This window comes from Trematomus bernacchii, unplaced genomic scaffold (assembly GCF_902827165.1).
Source record: "Trematomus bernacchii unplaced genomic scaffold, fTreBer1.1, whole genome shotgun sequence".
Taxonomy (NCBI): domain Eukaryota; kingdom Metazoa; phylum Chordata; class Actinopteri; order Perciformes; family Nototheniidae; genus Trematomus; species Trematomus bernacchii.
This window is the reverse complement of record NW_022987720.1, coordinates 7,488,912-7,505,757: the sequence shown is the minus strand read 5'-3', so window position 1 is coordinate 7,505,757 and position 16,846 is coordinate 7,488,912. Positions and strand designations below refer to the sequence as shown.

At 43.4% G+C, this 16,846-nt stretch overlaps 1 protein-coding gene across 1 annotated transcript in view; it reads left to right on the top strand.

The window, feature by feature from the left end:
- Positions 1-16,846, top strand: part of doc2a (double C2-like domains, alpha) — a 97,357-nt gene that overhangs the window by 44,703 nt on the left and 35,808 nt on the right. The window contains 5 exon segments of the mRNA XM_034143497.1: positions 3,131-3,205; positions 4,356-4,465; positions 9,994-10,069; positions 10,071-10,121; positions 11,768-11,827. Of these exon segments, the coding sequence (XP_033999388.1) occupies positions 3,131-3,205; positions 4,356-4,465; positions 9,994-10,069; positions 10,071-10,121; positions 11,768-11,827 (372 nt within the window).

Sequence of the window (16,846 nt, the reverse complement as noted above, 5' to 3'; positions counted from 1 at the left end):
GCGAGCCAGCGAGCGAGCGAGCCAGCGAGAGCGAGCCAGCGAGCCAGGAGCCAGCGAGCGAGCGAGCCCAGCGAGCCAGCCAGCGAGCCAGCGAGCCAGCGAGCGAGCCAGCGAGCGAGCCAGCGAGCGAGCCAGGCGAGCGAGCCAGCGAGCGAGCCAGCGAGCAGGAGCCAGCGAGCCAGCGAGACAAGCTAGAGCGAGCAGGCGAGCGAGCCAGCAAGGCGAGAGCGAGCCACGAGCCAGAAGCGAGCCAGAGAGCCAGCGAGCCAGCGAGCCAGACGAGAGAAGAGAGCCAGCGAGAAGCGAGGAGCCAGCGAGCCAGCGAGCCAGAGCCAGCGAGCCAGCGAGCAGCGAGCCAGCAGAGCCAGGAGCCAGCGAGCCAGAGAGCGAGCCAGGAGCCAGCGAGCAGCGAGCCAGCGAGCCAGCGAGCGAGCGAGCCAGCGAGCCAGCCAGACGAGCCAGCGAGCGAGCCAGCGAGCGAGCCAGCGAGCAGCGAGCCAGCGAGCCAGCGAGCAGCGAGAGGAGCCAGCGAGCGAGCCAGCGAGCCAGGAGCGAGCAGCGAGCGGAGCAAGCGAGCAAGCGAGCAGAGCCAGCCAGCGAGCCACGAGCCAGCGAGCCAGCGAGCCAGCGAGAGCCAGCGAGCCAGAGCAGCGAGCGAGCGAGCCAGCGAGCCAGCGAGCCAGCGAGCCAGCGAGCCAGCGAGCCAGCGAGCCAGCGAGCAAGCGAGCGAGCGAGCCAGAGAGCGAGCCAGCGAGCCAGCGAGCCAGCGAGGAGCGAGCCAGCGAGCCAGCCAGCGAGCCAGCGAGCCAGGAGCGAGCCAGCGAGCGAGCCAGCGAGCGAGCCAGCGAGCAGCCAGCGAGCCAGCGAGCGAGCCAGCGAGCCAGCGAGCCAGCGAGCCAGCGAGCCAGCGAGCCAGCCAGCGAGCCAGCGAGCCAGCGAGCGAGCGAGCCAGCGAGCCAGCGAGCCAGCGAGCCAGCGAGGCCAGCGAGCCAGCGAGCCAGGCGAGCCAGCGAGCCAGCGAGGAGCGAGCCAGCGAGCGAGCCAGCGAGCCAGCGAGCCAGCGAGCGAGCCAGAGAGCGAGCCAGCGAGCGAGCCAGCGAGCGAGCCAGCGAGCCAGCGAGCCAGCGAGCGAGCCAGCGAGCCAGCGAGCAGCGAGCCAGCGAGCCAGCGAGCCAGCGAGCCAGACAGCGAGCCAGCGAGCCAGAGAGCGAGCGAGCCAGCCAGCGAGCGAGCCAGCGAGCGAGGCCAGCGAGCCAGCGAGCAGCGAGCCAGCGAGCCAGCGAGCCAGCGAGCCAGCGAGCGAGGCAGCGAGCCAGCGAGCCAGCGAGCCAGCGAGCCAGCGAGCGAGCGAGCCAGCGAGCGAGCCACTGAGCCAGCGAGCGAGCGAGCCAGCGAGCAGCGAGCCAGCGAGCGAGCCAGCGAGCCAGCGAGCAGCGAGCGAGCCAGCGAGCCACGAGCCAGGCGAGCCAGCGAGCCAGGAGAGCCAGCGAGCCAGCCAGCATCAGCGAGCCAGCGAGCGAGCGAGCCAGCGAGCCAGCGAGCCAGCGAGCCAGCGAGCCAGCGAGCCAGCGAGCCAGCGAGCCAGCGAGCCAGCGAGCGAGCGAGCCAGCGAGCGAGCCATCGAGCCAGCGAGCCAGGGAGCGAGCCAGAGAGCGAGCCAGCGAGCGAGCCAGCGAGCGAGCCAGCGAGCCAGCGAGCCAGCGAGCGAGCAGCGAGCCAGCGAGCCAGCGAGCCGACGAGCCAGCGAGCCAGCCAGCGAGCCAGCGAGCCAGCGAGCGAGCGAGCCAGCCAGCGAGCGAGCAGCGAGCGAGCCAGCGAGCCAGCGAGCCAGCGAGCCAGCGAGCCAGCGAGCCAGCGAGCGAGCCAGCGAGCAGCGAGGCAGCGAGCGAGCCAGCGAGCCAGAGATGGCCAGCGAGCCAGCCAGCGAGCCAGCGAGCCAGCGAGCCAGCGAGCGAGCGAGCGAGCGAGCGAGCGAGCGAGCGAGCGAGCGAGCGAGCGAGCGAGCGAGCGAGCGAGCGAGCCAGCCAGCGAGCCAGCGAGCGAGCGAGCGAGCAGCGACATGGAGCGAGCGACCGAGCGAGCGAGCGAGCGACCGAGCAGCGAGCGAGCGAGCGGCAGGCGAGCCAGCGAGCGAGCGACAGGGGACGAGAGACCAGCGAGATCGAGCGAGCGAGCGGCGAGCGAGCGAGCGAGCGAGCGAGCGAGCGAGCGAGCGGAGCGAGCGAGCGAGCCAGCGAGCGAGCCATCGAGCGAGCGAGCGAGAGCGAGCGAGCGATAGAGCACCAGCGAGCCCCAGCCATGCTAGCGAGCGAGCGAGCGATCCGAGCATCTCTCCTATCTATCTATCTATCTATCTATCTATCTATCTATATCTATCATCTATATCTATCTATCTATCTATCTATCTATCTATCTATCTATCTATCAAAGTACCCAGCAGCAATTACATTTTGCTAATTTACCAGCTGCAACATTTGTAATTGTGCTGCAGGTCTCCCTTGAAAAAGAGATCGTTGATCTCAATGGGATTTTCACCTGCAATAAAGGCTACAAACAAACAATGAACACAATAATGCCTCAATAATTATGGAATAACGATTACTTTTATTGTAAATTATTTGGCAATTTGTCTAGAAGAAAATGTTAGAAAAACATAGAAAAATGTCTTGTTTTGTCAGTCCAAAACCCAAAGGTATTCACTTTAATCTGATATTTAGAAAAAGTGTTTTACTTTTTAATGCACTACATGAATTTCAAACTTGAAGTTACTTTTTCCGTAAATAATATGACTACTAATTCACTAAATAGTTGACAAATATCTAACCTTTGCTCCACATTGACCATATTTAACATAAAAAAACCTTTTATATGTATTTGTTTTTATAATTATATTATGATACTATATAATAAAAAAACGCCACTTTGAAAATAGAGACATTCTACACTATGAATAATTTATTTTTTATAATTTAAGTACATTTTGCGTATAATACTTGTACTTTAATTAACGTTTTTTAGACTGAAGTATTACTAAGACTGACTACCTTTCCACCCCTGGTACCCGGACCAATGAACCTGCTCACCTGACTTTGCCGTCATAATTAATCTTATTTTAATGTTTTATTTTCAGGGTCTGAAGCCGATGGATTTCAACGGTCTGTCCGACCCGTACGTCAAACTGCACCTGCTGCCCGGAGCCTGCAAGGTGAGACTCTGATACTCATTAACCGAAAATCAAATGATTATATTTCAGTTACCTTACCCCATGTTACTCTTGTGTTTGAGTATTGTAAATGAAATAATTCACATCCTTTTTCAGATAAGATCATTTTAAAATGCCATGAAATTCAATCTTCCTCACCCAGCTGCCTGGTGGAGCATACAGAATAACTGGAGAATTGACTGAAAGGATTTCTCTGCTGCTCTGTTTAATATAATATAACACTTTTCTATGCTGTATCTGGGGTTTTCCCTTTCTTGTATTGTGTTATAGTTTGTGTGCATGTAAATGGTCTGCAAAGGCTAAAATCCCTGTGTTCCCTCCAGAGGGAGTTTCTCTCCCACACTCTCCCCCCCTGAAACGCCTCCATTGGACTCCTTTGATTACTTATATAACATAGTGACATCACTGCGTAACACTCGCACTTCTATTGGCTAGCGCTCCAACACATTATACATGATTGGCTAAGGGGCGGAACATCTCACCAATCACAACAGCGCCGGCCAGCTAACCAATCAGAGCAGACTGGGCTCTGGTTTCAGACAGAGGGTGAAAAGAGGTGCTGCAGCACAGGCAGTATGAGAACAATAAAGAGCTTTTTGAACACAGTAGAGGCACAACATACTAATATGAACCTGAACATAGAGCACAAAATGTCCTCTTTAACAAGATGGCTTTTACACACAGAGAATACTGTCAACAACCGTTACATTTTTTATTTTATTTGTGTTTTTAGTAATAAATTTCTCTTAAAATCAGGCACTGAATGATATTTGAATACAGTCCTCTGTAGAAAGCTTCAGATAATAGAGAGCAATGAAACTGGAACGTTTGGTGTATGTCAGTGCTCCTGAAGTGGAGATTTCTGGTTCAGAAAACCTTCTTTAAATATATTGTAAAATCCATACATTTTGCACACACTGCAGACACAATTATTTTTGTTATTACAAGTTTTCTGGAATGTAACGCTTAAATATGCAAATGACGCATTATGTGAAGGTGGCTTCTATTGAATTGATGAGAAATGTGCAGACACAAATAGAGAATTTAACTTAAATATACACCTTAAGGTGGATAATGTTTTATATCCACTGACCGGTGCATAATAAATCACATTTATGTATGTGTCCTTCAGGCCAATAAGCTGAAGACGAGGACGATCCGTAATTCTCTGAATCCGGTCTGGAATGAAACGCTCACTTACTCCGGGATCACAGAAGAAGACATGCACAGGAAGACGCTCAGGTGTGTGTGTGTTTTTGCACGTGTGTGTGTGTTCCCAGTTTGATCAGATCTCATTTCAGACTGATTACTCTTACAGCGATTAATCAGGCTCTGGGACATCTTGACATTCAGATATGAAGCTCAGTTGTCCTCTTCCATTAATGTACCTGTCAGAGCAGGAAAAAAAATAAATGGAGCTCAGGAGGAAAGTGATCTTTCCCCCGTTTTCTGCATGTAAACACACACAATAACCACCCTTCAGATTGGGTTTAATTGGAGCGTAATCAGAGGTGGCGTTTGATGAAAATTGCTATTTTTAGTGTGGATTTCCAACATGCTGCAGCTCAGTAATGATGAATGCATGTTTGTTACCATTGAAGGGGGGGGGGGGGCACCGTCCATAATCAAAATAAGTGGAATAACAGAGCGGAAAGACTTTAATTACGGAGCTCAGGAGCAGACGTTTAATCTTAACTAAACATGAGGCAGAGGCAGCGTGAACAAACCTAATGGAAAAATATTATATATATGAATCTTTGACAGAGATATTAGAAACACTTGGCTTCCGTACATATACACAGTTTGCACGTACACGTACACAAACACACTTACCGACAACGGCGACCCTCGTGTCCAACATTTATATCCAATAACTTGTAACACTCACATGTTATTTACATATATTTGATGTATTTTATAAAAGAACTGCTAGAACATTCTGGTAAATCTAGAAAATGACAACACAGATAATTTCAGGGTTTAATGCAAGTGTTAAAAGTTCTGCTGCAATAAGCACCGCTAACATGCAGATAATGAAACAGCAACGTCAGGTTAGACAAACAATTATTTAATCGTTTATTTGAACCGGGACAGTGCACATCGATGAACACTTTAAAACAAAAACAATGCTTACAAACGTAAATGAGCCGGATTTGAGCTTTAAGCTAATTTCCATCCGCAGTCCCCTCGCATACAACATACAAGAACATGACATTTATATACATAGCAAAATAAATACATGACATGCAGAAAGAGCATGAGCAGCATACAAGCATTTACCACATGGCAGTACAATGTAGCAGCTATGATATATAAAGTGCAAGAGAAGATAAAAGTGCAAGAGGAGAGACCCCTGTATTAAAGTGCATTTAGCGGTGATTACACGTCTGTTTGTTTCTCAACCATTCTTTAAGTTGTCCTTTGAAGCTATTGAGAGAGGGACAATCCTGTATCTCAGTTGGGAGGCTATTCCACAATGAGCTGCCTTAAACGGAGAGGACATTTTGTCCAAAAGTGGTCCGTCTGTGGTGGACTTCACAGTCTCCTCTGGTTTCTGACCTAGTGCAGCGTCCAGTGTGTTTTCTGTGGATGAATTCCCCTAAGGGAGGGGGGGCCAGTCCATGTAAACATTTATAAAAAAAACACATACTTTTAAAAGACTTAAAATGGTCAAAACTCAAGAAATGGTGTTTTTCAAGGATGGTACAGTGGTGGTATGAATAAGGCTTTCTGTCAAACACCTTGATAGCTCTCTCGTACAGCTGTTCTATGGGTTTCAGGTTTGTGGCACAAGCAAACGACCAGTTTGTAAAACAGTATTCAATGTGGGATAGAATCATACAGTGGAGGTATGACTTTGCAGCATTGACAGTTAAGAAGGGTCTAATTTGTTTAAAATGTTGCAAGTTGAATTGAATGGTATTGGATACTTTCTTAATATGTTTCTTAAAAGTCAAGTTCGAGTCCAATATGACTCCAAGATACTTGAAGTGGGGGACTATTTCTATTTCTACTCTGTTTAAAAACACATTGGATCCTTCGATTTTGACTGGTCGTTTACTGAACATCATGCATAATGTTTTTTTTACATTTAACTGTAAGCAAATGTTGTTCAGCCAGTGTTGAACCTTGTCCAAAGCATTTGAGAGACATGATGTGATTATTTCAGTGTTTTTCCAGTGTACAAAGATGACCGCATCATCGGCATACATTTGCACATTCAACTCAGCACATACATTAGGCAAGTCATTAATGTACAGAGAAAACAGTAATGGTCCAAGAATGGAACCTTGTGGAACCCCAACAGGGTTCACAAGGTAGGGGGATTTGGTACCGTTGACCAAAACACACTATTTTCTGTTCGATAAGTAAGATTTAACCCACTGTATAGAAACTGCAGAAAAATTGAAATAAGTCAGCTTTGTAAGGAGCACTTGGTGGTCAACTGTGTCAAAAGCCTTACTGAGATCAAGGAAGACAGCACCTACATATGGGCTCGTGTCCAACATACATTTAACCTTTTCCACAAAGACACAGTAAAGCACGAAAACCAAACTGCATTGGGTGGAGTGGAGCGAAACCTTTGTCTAAATGTTTGGTGATTAGTTTTGACACCCATTTCTCAGCTACCTTAGAGACACAGGGGAGGATGCTGATTGGTCTGTAATTGGACATCATTGCCTTATCCCCAGATTTAAAGATCGGTGTCACCGTGGCCACCTCCCAGGATGATGGAACTTCCCTCGTGCTGATAGATTGATTCACTAGCATACTAATTGGTTTTATTAGACCGTCAATATGTGTTTTTATAAAGTTGGTGTCTAAATCATCTGCATCCCTAGCCTTAGAACCTCTTAACCCTAAGATTATATTTTTTACCTTAGCCTCTGTGATTTCCTCCAGGTCAAAAACGGGGTGTGTATCCACAGTCGGGCTAGGTGAGACCTCAGATGGCGGGAAGAGCTTTGTAATGTCCAGAGCACTATTTATGAAATACTCATTAGAGAGCTGGCCAACACTGCATGGTCTTTTATCAGGGCATCATTGATTTTTAATTCTAGAGCATTATTTTCCTGTTTGGTATGTTTACCTAATAGTTTATTTAGGATTGCCAAACGTTTTTACCGTTACCTTTCGCACCTTCAATTATATTGATGAAAAAGTTAGCTTTGGCCTGTCTTATTGTTTGTGTTACCTTGTAGCATGAGTGAATTTCTGTCTGTCAGTGGATAGTCCGGATTTCAAGCTCTGCTTCAGTAGGTGGTCTCTAGATTTCATTATATTCCTGCACTGTAGATTCAGCCAGGGAAGATGATGTTCCTTCCTGTCCCTAAGGCACCCTCTCCTTGAGAAGGAAGACATTGTATCATTCATTTGAGATATAAACAGATCACTGTTTTCACCAATATCTTCAGAGGAGAGAGTGTCCCCCCAATCAATCATTTTCACTGCATCCATAAAACGTTGTTGCAGATTTTTGGGAATGAAGCGTGAACCCAAGGCAGGGGTTTTAGGTGTGGCCATAAACCTTTTTTTTGTGAGTTTCCTGGCAAAAAGAACAAGATTATGGTCAGAAAGACCAGTCAGGAAGTTGAAGGTTTTAACTATTCTGTCAGCTTTGTTTGTAAATAATAAATCTATCATATCATATGTGTTGATGACAACAGTAAATAATGAGTCCTGCAGCGTTCTGCATACTAACGTGTGTGTTTGAAGTTTATGAAGAGGAAATACAAACACCTCCTCACTTTATGGCAGCAATTGTATTTCCTCTGAAACGCATTTGTCAAAGTGAATTAGTGATGTTCGTGTGAATGTAGCAGAGAGCGTCTCCCTGTCCTTGCTCCACTGCCTCTTCAGAAACATCCTCCTCTGAGACTCACCCTGCTTTAAAACAAGAGAAACACATTTGGTGGTTTTACCTCAGACCTGGAAGTGTGTGTGTTGTTCTTTCACACTTTAAGAGTGTTCTGGAAAGAGAAGGCACTTTTTAATTATTTTTCAATGGGCTTATTCATACGGAAGACAAACGATGCTATACTACAATTAAATAATAATTTAGCAGTATCATATTTGTATTCCTGAATGTGTAAGCAGTTTGTTTCGAATACTAAAATATGATTAAAACTCAATTATACTACAATCTTAGTGAAACCTGTCTTTCAGATGATGCACACCAGCTGGAGATGATTATAGTTTATATTTAATTTTGGAGAATTTCAATTTCAGATCAAATTTAGCTTCACACAAATTGAACGCAAACCAAAATGTCAAGTATTCTTAATAACTTTGACATGTATTTTTAAATTCAGGTATTAAAGTCTCCAGACAGTTCAAAATAAATACAATAAAAAAAATAAAAAAATCATGAAATAGATCTAGAATATATTAAAGAAAATGTTGCCGACTGGACGTTTCCCTGACATTCAAAGGGAAAATAAATAAGAAAAATAAATGTATCCATTATGAAAGGATAGAAAGCTGCTGACCTTTGGACACGTTTACCTCAAACGCCATCAAATCTCATTCTGATTCGCTTCATAAATAATAGAAATATTTTTCTCTCGTGCTGTATGAATACATTTCCAGTGACGTTTGATGTTTCAAAGCTTATGTTTGTGTTCTCTGTTCTCTGCTTTGTTCCACACTGTCTGCCTCCACATGTAAAGTCTGTTTGTTCTGCTGACGCTGCTGTCAGCTCTGTGGCTCTGAAGCACAAACATGTTTACTGCTGTACAACCTGCTCTGTTTCCTCTCCTTATTTCCTGATTCCTCTCTCCTTGTATCCAGTTTTTTTCTTGTTCCTTTCGTTTTTGTTCCCGTTTCCTCTCTTGTTACCTGTTTATTTGTCTGTTTCCTCTCCTCTCTTTTGTTTCCTGTTTTGTGTTTCCTCTCTTCTTTTGTGTCCCGTTTCCTCTCCTTGTTTCCTCTCTCCTCTCCTATTTCTTGTTTCATCTCCTTATATCCTCTTCTGCTCTTGTTCCCCCTCTTTTATATTGTTTATTCTCCTTGTTTTCTTTCCTGTTTTCTCTTGTTTCCTGCCGCTTCCTTGTTTTCCTCTCCTATCTTTGTGTCCTTGTCTGTTCCTTGTCTTTCCTTCTCATTCCTGTTTTCCATCTTATATTATATATTATTTCCTTTCTTTTCTTTGTCATCTCTCTCCTCTCTTAATTCCTGCTTTGTGTCCTTCCGTCACTACCGTTTACTTGTTCCCTCTCTCCTTGTTTCCTCTCCTGTTTCCTTTTGTCCTTGGAAAACCTCTTAATCCATATTGTTTTCTCTCTTTAAGATTGTCACTTCTCACTTGTTTCCACTGCTGTTTTTTTCTGTGTGTTTACTTTCCTATTCCCTCTCTTGTTTCCTCTCATCTCTTTGTTTTCCTCGGTCCTCTCCATGTCTTCTCTCCTGTTTCCTATTTTCTCTCTTCTTTTTGTCGCCTCTCTCCTCTCCTGTTTCCTCTCTTAATTCCTGTCTTGTTTCTGCCCATTACTGTTTCCTTGTTTCCTTTCTCCCTTTTCCTCTTCTGTTCCCCCTCTCTTCTTTTCTCAAATATTTGTTACATTTTCCTTTTCTCTCCTTGTTTCCTCCCCTGTTTCCTCTCCTCTCTTGTGTTTCATTGTTCCATATATTTGTTTCCTATCTCCACTCCTTTACTATTGTCTCTCTTGTTTTCTCTTAATTCTTGTCTCCTTGTTTCCTCTCTTCTCTGCTTGTTTCCTCTTGTCTTCTTGTTTTAACCTTCGTGTGTCCTTGCTTCCTTTCCTCCGCAGGTTGACAGTGTGTGACGAGGATAAGTTGACTCATAATGAGTTGATCGGAGAGTCCCGGGTGCCTCTGAACGTGGTGAAAACCCGACCAGACGAAACATTTCCACACCTGCCTGGAGCACCCGCCTCCGGTAAGCACGTACGCACGCACGCACTTTTTTTTTCTTTCGGTGGCCAACTCCAATTTGGTTGGTCGCTGTCGCCTTTTGGGTTTTTGGTTGCCGCCATCTTGGTTAAATGTGTCACCAACGTGGTTTTTGTCCAATGCCATCTTGTTTTTCGTAACCAGAAGTGACACAAAAGGTGGGACTAAGTCTAACCTAATTCTGAACATTAGGTAGCCGATCAAAATTGTTACATTAACTTTAATGAAGGGCAATTTATTGAAGAAGACTTAAAACTAAATACTAGTACCATAAACTAATCAGGTTACTGTTTACTAATGTAATAAATCAAGTTAGAAGGAGTGCCATTTTCACATAGTCTTCTTTCTTTGGATAATAGAGAGAATAAGTCTAGTTGGCAGCTCATAGAGTTTTATTGTGAACTACAAAATGTTATGATAGAAATATATACAGCACATAGAAACTGCCGGAAGCTAACTTGCATATGTTGGGAAATGTCCACTGTTGGAATAAGCTGCGTTTTTAAGCATTAAAGCCTATGTGGACAATAGTTTAAAATGGTTTGGCAGATTTGGAGTGGTTTGGGGGGTTATTGAGTACAATACAATACAATACAGCTTTATTTATAGAGCACTTTAAACCTCCAGACCAAAGTGCTGTACAGTCAAATAAACAAAACAAAACATACAAAAAATAACACAGCACAGCTCACACACCATAAAACAAGTACAAGTAAAAACAATAAACAATTTAAAAGCAACACTCTAAAAGATGTTAATACGCTAAGGAGAAGAGGTGGGTTTTAAGAAGCGATTTAAAAACAGGCAGTGTGGAGGCCTGTCTGATATGCAGGGGCAGATCGTTCCACAGTGTGGGAGCCGCTACAGAGAAGCAACGGCCCCCTCTGAGCTTTGACTTGGTTCTGGGCACGTTCAGGAGCAGTTGATCAGCTGACCTGAGAGGGCGGTTGGGTGTGTAAGGGTGTAGCAGCTCAGAAAGATATGGTGGGGTCATGCCATTTAGGGATTTAAAAGCAAATAAAAGGATTTTTAAATGAATCCTAAAATGTATTGGCAGCCAGTGGAGCGAAGCCAAAATGTGGTCATATTTCCGTGTGCCAGTTAAAAGCCTTCCTGCGGCATTTTGCACCAGCTGCATGACGTTTATAAATGCATGTCCAGGTGGGCTGATTTTGATACATTTTGCATCGATTTTGAAGTTTTATTTTTTGATCATTTTGATTGGAAAGAGTGCTTATTTATTTGAAATAAAATTCATCCAGTGGTCGCATCCCTACTGATGGTAGTCAAAATCAGCCCACTGGGAGTACAAATATGGCCACTTTCTGGTTGAAACTGTACCCGTAGTATACATTTCTAAAATAAAACTTTTGCTGGTACTAAACATTGCCGGGTTCAAAGTGCTGGCAAGACTAAATGCAGGTTTAAGGCACTTGTGCATTGGCCTCACTTTTCAGGCCCAAAGGACGCCACTTGGTTAAAGGACACAACTCATTGTAGGTGACAATGCTGCAGACAATTGGTTCTTAAAGGTCATCCGAGCTACTTCTTTTAAAAGTATTAGTTGAGTTTTTCACATTGTGGTATTGGTCTCTACACAAAAGCCTCACTTTTCATTTACTTTCTTTCCAGCTCCCCTCTCCGACCACCATGGGTGAAGCCCTTCGAGGAATATCCTGCTACTTAAGAGAGGTAAGAGTCCATGTTTCTGTTTATATTTGGTCCTACTTCCTGTGTTTGCCTTCTTGTCTTTAGTTTCCCTGGTGTGTCTGATTGTCTCATTGTGTTCACCTGTTGCCCTTGTGTTTCTGCCTCCCTTACCCAGCTGTTTCTTGTCCCGTGATTACCCCTCTCTGTATTTAGTCTTGTCTTTCCCTGTGTTCCCCTGTCGGTTCATTGTTTGTCTTTCCTGTCTCCCTCCATGTTGGTCACGAATCACGATCGTTTTTTGGGTGATGTATATTCCTTGTGCTACTTATGTTATCCATGCCATGTTTTTTGCTCATCAGCTTTGTAAATAAAGCTCGTTTTTGTTTCTAGACCTTTTACCTCTTTTTGTAGTCTGCATTTGGGTCCTACCTTTTCCGCGATCTTAACAGAGATCATAACAGAGATCATAACAGAGATCATAACAGAGATCATAACAATTACAACTTTAGGTGCAAAAGTAAAATTGCTGGGCTGTCGATTTTCTAATTTGTGTGAAATTGTGCATTGAAACAATGTCAGCAAACAAAGTGTCCTTAAAGCAGTAGTTCTCAAACTTTTTCTGTCATTCCCCACTTTGAACAGGTGGGCCTTTTCAAGCCCCACCTGTTCCTCATCGCTCCAATAAAATGGTAGGCCAAGCTTAAAATTGTCAAATGTATCATTCTATAACAGGGGTCTCCAACCTTTTTTAGGATGAGAGCTACTTTCAAAAAATAACTTTTACTCCTCTTTTTTGTTTTTTTGCAGTGTATATAATTAGAACATTTTAACATTATATGCTTACCTTTAACCTTTGTATGCTGTTTGGGTCTGTGGGACCCGTTTTCAGTGTTTACTAAAAGAAAATGTATGCAATTTAATTATTTTAACCTCCTTTATTTGGGGGTGGACCTCACCTCAGGGGTCCTGGGGCATACAACCCCGGGAAGATTTTGTTTTAAATGTTGAAGTTAAATGCATCAATCTGGTGCACTTTGAGCACAACATGAATTTATGGATACAGCTCTCAACACCCATATGAAAGGGAGCTGTATACTTTTCAATAATCCAAACATCTTTAGAATATGATCACAACCAATAACAAATCATTTAAACTTGGTCAAAAAAATAAAAAAATAAAAAGAATCTCCCGTTCATCGCGTCCATTCGCCACCCACCTATCACATCTCTGCGCCCCACCAGTGGGGCGCGCTCCACACTTTGAGAAACGCTGCCTTAAAGGGTAATACAACTGCAATTAATTAGTTATGTTGGCCGGTCCTTGTAAACAGTCGAAATAAGTTTAAAATCAATCCTAAGAGTGGGTGCAGAGTTCTGAATGAATTGCTTTTCGATGGATTTTTCTTGGAGGAGTGCATTAATGTAATTACATTTACATGAAATAAATGCATGAACAATGTTTTGAGCATCTTGTTGGGAAATGAAAAGCGGACTTTGCATATATTTCAGAAATGAAAAAAGAAACTGATTAGCCCGAGATGAAAACACCAGACAAAGGGCATTATGTTACAGATATCAACAGGTAACAACATGGCTTCTTTACAGCAGAGCAGAGGTACTTCCCTCTGGTGTAACATTTGATGAGTGTATGGCTTAAACTCCTACATGTGCAACGGCAACTAATATTTACTCCTTTAGGTCTTGTGTCCACATAGCCTGTATTTCTGTTGGTTTTTCTACCGTTCGTAAAATAGAATCTGTGAGGTAAATAGGAGAACGCATGAGCAAATGGTTACAGGCCTGGGAATGAACGCTGCACTGAGACGTTTATTTGAATAATTTAATTATCATTCATTTAATTAGTTTCTCATTTCAATTTCAATTTGTAATAACTATTACAATGTGTAGTCTTTCAGGAATCAGATTTTATCAAATCTAATTGAAAACAATTGTATTCTTGCGGGATCTTTGCCTTGTATAGCAGGAGAGGCTCAGGTGTAATATAACATTAAGATAAATATATACTTGGCTTTCTAATTGCAACAATATGTTGACGTAATTAGTTGAAATGCATTTGATTTGAAACCAAGTGGCTAAATGGGTTTTATCTGGCCTGTTTCACTGTGTGGAAGTGTGTACATATTCATTCTTTCATCAAAGTCAGATATTGTCATCCACCGTTAGTTAGGTCACTTATCACATACTCTTGAAAGACAGAGGAAATATAATATTCTTTAGTTTTTATTGATATTTGACTCTAAAGGTCTCTGGATTCTGTCACCATCAGGGTTTGTGGCCGTAACATTATTGGAATTTTTAACCATCATTTTTTTTTGGATTTTGACCAACGCAATCTACGTTTTCAGCTGTGAACGCTTTGGTTTTAAGGGCAACCAAAATGTTATATTGTTGGTAATATTTTACTCTAAATGTCTTTGGATCCTGTCAGGTTTATTCGCATAAGACTGATTTAAAGATGCCCTTTTATGCTTGATGGCGTTTCCCCTTTCCTCTGGTGTGTTATACTGTTTTTTTGTGCATGTACTGTATGTGGCCTGCCAAGGCTAAAATCCCAGAGTTTCTCGGCCGGACATATGTGCATTTTATACAACGATGGATAAAAGCCATTGTAGATAAAAATGACAGAGATGGGGGTAAGGGATTGAGGAAAAATAAAACATAGGGCCCTATCCTATTGTTCTTTTTGGGGTTTTCCCTGTCCCTTTCCCCTACTCCCCCACCTGCCAGAAACGCCTCCATTGGACTCCTATATTTACTTCTGTAAAATAGTGACATCATTGCGTAAGACTTGCGCTTCTATTGGCTAGTGCTCCAACACATTCTCGTGGGGCGGGACATATCTAAGTGGTTGACCAATCACAACAGAGCCGTCCAGCTAACCAATCAGAGCAGACTGGACTCTGGTTTCAGACAGAGGGTGAAAAGAGGTGCTGCAGCACAGGCAATATGAGAAAAATAAAGAGCTATTTGAACAATAAAGCATGGAGACATGTCACAGGAGAGACACATACCATTTTAATGAGCATAATAAGGCCCCTCTACAGTAAGTTACTCTCCTGGTTACCGTTCTTCTTCTGCAGCAACAAGAAGACATTTAACACAAGGATCTTTAAGATATCACTGCAGCCGTCGTTCGTGACTTTATATTCAGAAGTAGCATTTTATCAAATGTATTCAGGTTGAATCAGAACATGTGCAGTGTGAAGGTCAGCACTTGAATTTAGACACTTTATACAATCTGTGATCCAAACGGAGACGGAAAGATCAAACCACTACACGGTGACCTCGCATCAATATACATCTGCTCTTTGAGCACCCTTACCTGTTTTATTGTTTCAACCTATTCCCTTAAATTGATTCTGGCTCTCTATAATTATAATCAATGCAGCTGGAAATTTAGATTGAAAACCCATTTTTGTGAGCATGATACCTCAGGAATGCATTTAGGGAGAATAAACTGATAACTCAAGAATTCATTTTTTTGTACAAAATGTGCAACACAATACCTTAACTTCAATTCTCACATTTTTTAAAACTTCCTTTTGGAGTGGTCAAAAAAGCAAACTGCTTCATTAAATGTTTTAATGGAATTATTTTGAACTTTTATGTTGTAACCTGTAGTGCTGTGAAAATATGTATGGTAAAAACGCTTGTTGGCATCTTGGGAAAGGAATATGCGCTGCAGCTTCAGAAATTGTGCAAATATAAAAACACAGAAATGCCAAAACACATGCAAATGAAGAAACACTTTCACCAACTTTACAACACATGCGCAGCATTTGGAAAACATTCACTAACTTGACAAAACATGAGCAGCGTTTACTAAAAGCGCTGCATAAACAAAACCGGCAAACACAAAATGCCAGTGCTAAAAAGCACTGCAAAAGGCTCTTAAAGGTGGTGTAGGTAAGTTTGAGAAACCGGCTCGAGATACACTTTTTGTTATATTCCATGCAATGCTCTTAACATCCCGATAGCAATGAATATCTTAAGTGCTTTGACACAAAATCCATAAAAAAATGTCATCTGTGGAAGCCGTAGTACTGTAAAAAGCACGACCAATCATTTTAGCCGGCCCGGCTAAAATAACTGGATGGCCTACCTGCCGGTCAGCCTTCCATCTGTGCACAAACTTATCTCGTGCCCTCATTGGTCATGTGCGCGTTCGTGTGTGTTGGAGGAGGGGCTCTATAAGGAAGTGGCAGATTTTCTCCGGTTGTGTATTTTCAAATTCTAGCGATCTCGAGCCGGTTTCTCAAACTTACCTACCCTACCTTTAACCCAACAGAAACGTCAGTTTCGTCAAGTGAGTGGATGTTTTTCTAAATGCTTCGCATGTGTTGTCACATTGGGGGAGATTTTTCTTCATTTGTATGTGTTTTGGCTCATTCCTGTTTCTATATTTGCATTGTTTTTTAAGCTGCAACGCTTTTCTCCTAATGAAAATGTTCTGGGCCAATGTAGTGTGTTTGCACCTGTCAGACACCTTTACTTCAGGCACCTGTATCGTATATGTGGTGATAAACACACACCTAAAAACATATTTTAATGTTTACCTACAATGTTTACCTAGTAATGTAATAGCAAGAAATGCTAAAGTCAAAGTCAGACCGGGCTAACCAGGTTTTCAAAGTTTTCTATTGAAACGCTGATCCAACAATCTATCGCATGCCACTGTACTCCCTCAGTCTCTCAGCAAAACACACGCCAAGCAGGAAGTAGATTGATTCAAAGGTTGCCACAATAATTGAAGTTCGTATACACACACAGACGTCTGTCATCATACAATGATGAAAGGAGCTGATTTGTCCCGGCTTTCTTTTCTCTGCTCTAAGATCAAGCAGACATTCATTACAGCCTGACATGCCTCACAGCTTAATGCGCAATCTGACACAAATTGAAAACCAAGAATTCATTAGAGTTGTCTCACACAGCGTGACACGATCCCTGTTGTTTAACCTGGTTCGAGATTAAAGCCAGGAATCCATGCTGTTGGCCTCCTCTGCAGCTGTAGTATAACCAGCGAAGGTCATTTATTAA